This window comes from Prunus dulcis, chromosome 2 (genome assembly GCF_902201215.1).
Source record: "Prunus dulcis chromosome 2, ALMONDv2, whole genome shotgun sequence".
NCBI classification, from domain to species: Eukaryota; Viridiplantae; Streptophyta; class Magnoliopsida; order Rosales; family Rosaceae; genus Prunus; species Prunus dulcis.
This window is the reverse complement of record NC_047651.1, coordinates 10,543,896-10,551,124: the sequence shown is the minus strand read 5'-3', so window position 1 is coordinate 10,551,124 and position 7,229 is coordinate 10,543,896. Positions and strand designations below refer to the sequence as shown.

The window sequence follows — 7,229 nt, the reverse complement described above, 5'->3', positions numbered from 1 at the left end:
TATAAAGCAAAAAGTAAATAACGGTCAAACATTCAAAACACCAGAAAATATCATTGGTTAATTCAAATATTAAGAATTAAAATTATTAATTAAATAAGAATAATATGATAAATTCATATTTTTCATATTAAAAAATTAAAATAAAAAATAAAAAAAGATAATAGATCCTACTTTTATGGAACATAACTATCCATATTATTTTTTCTTAATTCTAAAAATAAAAGAAAAAAGAAAACCAATTGACACATGCGTGAGTATGTGTCAAGAGGTTAGAGCATCTACAATGGGCTCCCTAAACCACCTCCTTAGACAAATTTTAGGGATGTATCGTAAAAATGCAACTCCAACTATACTCTCTATCCATCTCCTAAAATAGTGAGTTCTCTAGGAGCTCCTAAATATGAGGAGAGAGAAATGACTCCTAATGGCTCCCTATAATTTAATGCTGCTTTATTTAATGAGTTTTTCAAACCTTTATTTAATATTAAATATTTTTTATTTTAATTTTTAATTGAGATGGACCAATCAAAAAAGAGTTATAGCATTTATGACTCTCTAAATTAGAAAGTATAGTTGGCGTTGAAATTTGTTAGACAGCTCCTAAAATAGTTTCTTATATTTTTAGCTAAATTATAGCAAAAAAATAGAAAGTATCATTGTGAATGCTCTTAGTATACATTATTGGACTTGTTTTCGTTCGGAGCACTCCTACTATTTCCGCACTTTTAAGTCAACTGGACCCAAACTTTGATGAGAATTTTTGTTTTGACTAATATCCTCGAGGAATTAACGCTCCACCCAAATTGTGTCAATTTATCCTTCATTTGACCGAAAGAGAAAGCTGACTGGGACACTTAACCAAAAAAGTGAACTGCCATTTGGTCTTTTAAACAAATGAGCTTGTTATCTATGATTCTTTAGATTGTTGCAGTGCAACTTTAGACTGGTCTTTGATCACCTGACAACCGGACATCGACATGTTTGCGCTTGGTAAGATTACACAGTAGAGCTTAGATCGATCTATCCTTGAGCAACGTCACAAGTTTTTTACGAAATCCAACGATATTGACCAACTTACGGTGATGTGGACATCATTGATTAGTTTCCTAATTTATTTGTTAGTTTTTTAGGTTATCTAATTTTTCATATTTCTAGTTTCTTAATTTATTTGGATTAGGATTTCTATTTTAATAAGGAATTTTTATCCTATTCCCTCTTGGAGAGATATTTAGTGATATACCCATTTCTAGCACTAATATTATAAATAAACCCTACACAATTGAATTCCTATAAATAAACCCAAAAAAAAACCCAAAAAATGATAGCTAGCCTTATTGAATTTAATATTGATTATTAAATTACTTTGATGCCCTATTGAGTGCTTTGGATATTTTTATGAGATTTTGGGGTTGGGCTTGTTTTAAGAAATTGATGGCAGTTTTGTAATTTATAAGAAGTTAAAAGNTTTTTTGTTATGTTGTAAATGGGCTTTGGGTGTGTTTCTAAAGTCCATTTTATATAGGGTATTTTTATAATTTGGGCCCCCATATTGGGTATAATAGTGAATCTCCCTTTAATTTACTATAAATACCCTCATGTAGTTCATTGAAATGGAAGTTGAGTTATTGAGTAAAGTGTTGTAAAGTATAAAGTAGTGGAGCCCACTTACTATTTGTTGGTAGACTTTGGTGCATAAGTTTATTGCAGATTCACGGGTGTCATTCACCTTTTCCTATAAAAGGCTTCTCTCTTATGCAAATAAGTGATACTACGATCAGAGAGATAGAAGAGAATGAAGAAAGAGGGTGAGTGAGTGGAGAGGAAAGAGAGCAGAGAGAAATTCTCCTAGAGAGAAAATTCAGTGAGCCACATATATTGTAAACACTAAAGTTGTAGCCATATTATTTTATATAATGAAAAGTTACTGCTGCTGTTCTCCGAGGACGTAGGCATAGCCGAACCTCGTTAAATGCTGTGTCTCATCTACTTTACGTGCAGCTCAATATTCGCACATATCCCAGTTCATTTTATAACATAAAGTTTATTTTTCCATATATTGGAATTCTGATGTGAAGCCAAACCCCTTGTTTTCCTATCTTTATTCATCTATTTTCTATCTATTTTCATTATTTTCGCTTCCGCTAATCTGCCTAAATATTCAATTGACCTATATTCTACATCAAATTTGTCGCCAGAGCATTTTATTGTTTTTCCTAGGGTTTGAAAATTTCGAGTCACTTTTTTTGCATGTTATGTATCGATTGTATGACTCCAAGGCTGGTAAGACATGCCAACTAGAGATGGACTCTGAACGGATTGTTCAAATGTTGGGAACTCTAACCAAGCAAGTAACAAATATGACCACCATATTCGAAGAACGATCCAGACTTGTTGATCGTCGTTGCAGACATAGAAGCATCTATTCAACACAGCATGACAAAGAAAGTGTGAATGGAGAAGAGCTGAATCATGATATGAGACATCACGATAGGACGAATGACCGAGACGGCAAAAGACATAAATTTCAGCAGGGCTATGAGCAAGACCTTGATGAAAAGGTAATGAGATTGGTGAAACTTGACGCACCTAATTTTGATGGTGAGTTAAATCCTAAAGCTTTCCTTGACTGGTTATTTTGAGTGGCATGACAAGTCTGAGGGGCAAAAGGTTAGACTTGCTAAAATAAAATTGATGGGTTTAGCTGGATTGTTTTGGGAAAATGTTGAAACACTACTAGAGAGAGTTGGTGAAGAACCAATCGTCCATTGGGCTAAGATGAAAGAAAGGTTGAAGCAAAAATATGTACCTTTAAGCTGAAGGAGCACTAGTGGAAAGAACATCATGCTGAAGGAACACTAGTGGATACCAGTGGTGGTGGGACGACAAGATGTTATAAATGTCAAGGTTCTGGACACTTCGCCGTCCACTGCCCAATGAAGAAGGCAACAAGAAATCTGTGCAAAGAGCTGAAGGCACTTCAACCCAAGCTTGTGAATCAGTCTCCACCAAACAAGCAGGTGCAAGTTAAAGAGGACATGCAAACGCATTGATCCCGACATTTTGGATCGTGATTACAACTTTATCTCGCCGGAGTCGAGCTCTTCTCAGCCAGGAGGAATGATGCGGACATCAGTGATTAGTTTCCTAATTTATTTGTCTCTAGGCTTTAGTCTGAATCCTATTGCATTTGGTGCTATGTTAAGCTACTGAAACATTTTGACTATTGCATGTCTTTCTAACAAAGGATTAGGTTCTTGGAAATGCTTTATGTTTAAGAATAAATAATATGAAATGACTTTGTTTCTGGTACACGCTTTATATTTAGTTGTATAGGCTCTCTTACTCTCTGTCGCATGCATATAGTTTGCTCACGCATCCGTCAGAAACATGTTTATCAGTTTTGTTTGGTGTTAAAATGAGTCCAATTTTAGTCTCAAAGGGCAGTATGAATTTGACCGGTGAAAACGTGCGGCACCAGTTTATGTACTTTGACTGAGTTTCGCATATTTTGGATTGCCTGAAGTATTAATTTAAGTTTTAATACTAAAGTATTAAAAAACTGTGTTCTTTTTTCTTTTTTTTTTCACGATATGAAATTCTAAACTACTCTAATCTAACGAGACGGAGTTTCGAATCCGGGCAAAACATCTGCAAATACATTGTAATTTTTGGATTTGTAATACAAGCTCAGACAAATTTCTATTCACTCTCCTAAATCATGGAATTCAAATTTAACTAATTATCCAAAAAGTACATAAAATAATTCTTAAACTTAAAAAAGAAAATTTCTAGAAAACATCCTCATAATTCTAACCAAAACAAGCTAGCATTTACTGAAGATGAGGGAGGGCCTGGTAGGCAACAGACAAGGGTAGTGCATATTTTAAGCTCACCATCACAATTCAGTCGCTAAGAAAAGAACATGATTTCACCATAAGAGGCCTTTGAGACATGGAGAGAACCTTCTATGCTAGATTTACAATCAATTATTAAAAACGTATAGCTGATGAAATATACACGGTACACAGCTTAAGTAAATACGGCAATCCATGCTGTGCGAATAAAAGAAGAGAGGAGCCGATTCCAGTGGCTTGAACTCTCACCAAAAGAAAGAATGTTCGGAAGCTCTGTCTCTACCTTTTAACTTGCACAAGGATGCCTTTAATACAATCATATTGAAAGTTGTGGTTGTTTCTCCGGGACCAAGCAATGATCAATCTGTCCAATAGCATTCAGGAATTTCATCGACTAGCCAGGCAAAAGCATTTGCTTAATGTGGTTAGTCGTGAAAATGATTTGGTAATTGCCGTGATCTGAAAGTAATACTACCCATCCAGATCCAAAAATTCATCATAGATTCTACTGCTACCACTCTCTAATAGAGCTTTTGCATTGACTTCTCTGCCAAATCGCCAGACATAATTCAACCCAACAAGCAGCTCTGTTATTGTTGCTTCTGTCTTTTGCTGATTTGCAAAGTAAAGGGTTTGTACCAAAAGCACATGTGTCCTGGAAACCAAGCTTTGCTGTTCAAAACTCCTCTCGGATTGCCATCTTATCATATTATGAGCAAGAGGTGCCAGCCACTCTAATATTCCTGCCATTGCCTCATTCCACTCTCCAGCAAGAACTGTATCATAAACTGATGAAGTCAAACTCTTACTGTATGGCTTTAGTCTGGCCCTTAATGTAGCTCTCACACTTGCAGGCAGCATATTGTACAGGTCATCTCTTGCATCAAGACCAATCAAGTGAGGAGATGCAACTAACTTCTCAATTATGATGACAACATTTGCATAGTGCAGTGCTAAGGCAGCAGCACCAAGGGTTTCAGGTGGGGCATCCAACAACCTGTGCTTGGAACTGAAGATTGATGTACTAGGATGACTTTTGTTGCCAGAAGCTAGAATGTCTGCATTGAGAATTGCTGAACGAACATCATTCGAACTCAAGTAGCAATTGGTGATGGGTGAATTGTTTGCAGTTATCATGCATCCTTTGAAAGGTCCAACTTGAGTCAACCTATTGGACTTTGTGTGTGATTTCTTCCCATGATTACTGCGTGAGTGATTCCACAACTTCCTGATGGTTCTATTCGTTGCAGCAATTGCGCCTGACTTTGTCGTTGACCTCCCAAGAGGGCCTGAAAAAAAGTTGACATCTCTATTCTTTCCCGAAATAGGGCCTGATTTTGTAATTGAGTCACCAAGAGGACCTGAATAGCAAATGTTGGTTTTATTTGTTTCCAATATTGGCCCTGATATAGCACTAAACCTCCCAAGGGGGCCTGAAGCAAATCTTGGAAGACCATTCTTAGGTGGACGGACTGAAGATTGCATTAGTGCAGAAACTGAATTGCTACGATTAATGTGATCAGAATTAATAATTCCAGAATCTTTGGTATCACCCGCATCTACCATCTGTTGAATTCCAAAGACATGATTGATCCTACTGTACATTGTGAAGAGAGATCTTGCCAAAAGGAGGACTACGTAATCATAAGTCCTGTTCCACAGAGAGACCTCTTTCAAATTCTTCACCTCCTGCTGCTTCCACACTACCTTCTTCTGAAACTCAAGCAAATTCACACCATCTAAGTCATCATTTCCCTTCATTCTCCTCAAATTTTGTTCAAGCTCTGTAAGCACTTCCATCTCTTCATACAAATTTGCATTTGCTGAAATGAACTTCTCCATCTTCTTAGCTTTCCTTTCCATCTTCTTCCATGAAAATTCCCATCCATAAGGGTCAATACCATTATTGATCCACTCAGTAAAAGCATTCTCAAAACTCTTCAACGCAGGATCAGTACAATTTTTGGCAAGCCTGGCCACAGATTTTGCCACGCGGACCATATTCTCAATCAATTCAGCGCATATCAACCCTACAATGAAGTCATCATCATCTGACACAAGCTTTTTTATACCCACTGAATTTGTGATTTCTTCCCTTAGCTTAGTAACCTGTTTATCACTCAGAAATTGCCATAGATGGACCAGCTTAGACATCAAGCTTGCAACTTCAAAGGCCAAAACTCCAACCACTGCTTTCTCAGGCCCTTCATGCTTCCTTTTAGTCTTCCAAAGACTGCGAAACCACGATTCTGCAACCATCTCTTACACCCAGAAAAGGTTTTGATAAATAATCACTAAGTCAAACCCCACATCATATTTCTTGATCCTGCAAAAAAAATTTATAAACCTATGATCAAACGATTAGGTCAAACAGCTAAAATTCAGGGCATTAACTTGAAGAAACACCCAGACAGCTTCCTATCAAAAATTCAATTACCATAATGCTCTCCTAGGTTGCTTGTCAACTACATGAAAAGTAGAGGAAGGGGAGAAGGGAGAAGCATAATCCGGATACTAAGAAGAACCTAGTATTGGTAAGAGAAAAGTCTGCTTAGCTAATGCATGAAATGGCAACCCCGTAGACTTTTTCTCACAACAACTAACCTCAGAATTCACTAAAAAAGAAAAGCAAACCCCCCAAAATCACAAGAAAATAAATCTTTGGGCAAACAGTTCATAACAATATGTGACATAAACCTAAAACCCAAAATCAAAATCCCATTACATAAATCAGCAAAATTCCAAGATCCATTTTTCAGAACACAAAAAGTTTATTTTCATTATATTTCTATAAAATTTCTGAACTTTTTCTTTCTTTCTACTTGGTTAATTAAGCAATTTATACAACGAAAAAATTAAAGCCAGATTTACTGATTTAGATAACAGCGTCAGTTGTATAACCAAGAAAATTCACAAACACTATAAGCATCAACCCAGATTTAGACAACTCTGTTTTCCAATTTCTTTGTTCAAATGAAGTTAAACAAGAACAAGTGTACGATCATATGTACAAAACTTCATAAACAAAATATATAAACATGTCATAAAGCTCACCGATCATATGAAGAAGAAGTAACCGACGAATCTTTCTACCCAAAAATTAGAAGAGAGAGAGAGAGAGAGAGGAAGTAGCGGGGAAGCTGCACTGAGAGCTTCCGCAGCCCACATGGAAGAGAAGCAGAAAATGTGGAAAGACCCAAAACGAGTGATATTTAAGATACATATCTTATTAGTTATTACTAATACTTTGGGTTTTGCATTTTCTACCCTCTGTCCTCTAAACATTTATACCCACCTACCCCCAAGTTTTTGTGTCTTGCTAACTTTGTCCATTCTTTTTCACAAATTTATCTTCTTTGTCCCCTTTAATTCTTT

At 36.2% G+C, this 7,229-nt stretch overlaps 1 protein-coding gene across 1 annotated transcript; it reads right to left on the bottom strand.

Annotated features, from left to right (window-relative positions):
* Positions 1-3,804: 3,804 nt before the first annotated feature.
* LOC117618587 (protein PSK SIMULATOR 1) lies at positions 3,805-7,044 on the bottom strand. The gene is made up of 2 exons (XM_034348227.1): positions 6,909-7,044; positions 3,805-6,180 (listed from the first exon to the last, which is right to left on the bottom strand). Exon 2 carries the CDS (start codon positions 6,111-6,113, stop codon positions 4,326-4,328), a length of 1,788 nt encoding a protein of 595 aa, XP_034204118.1. The 5' UTR covers positions 6,114-6,180; positions 6,909-7,044; the 3' UTR covers positions 3,805-4,325.
* Positions 7,045-7,229: the final 185 nt, after the last annotated feature.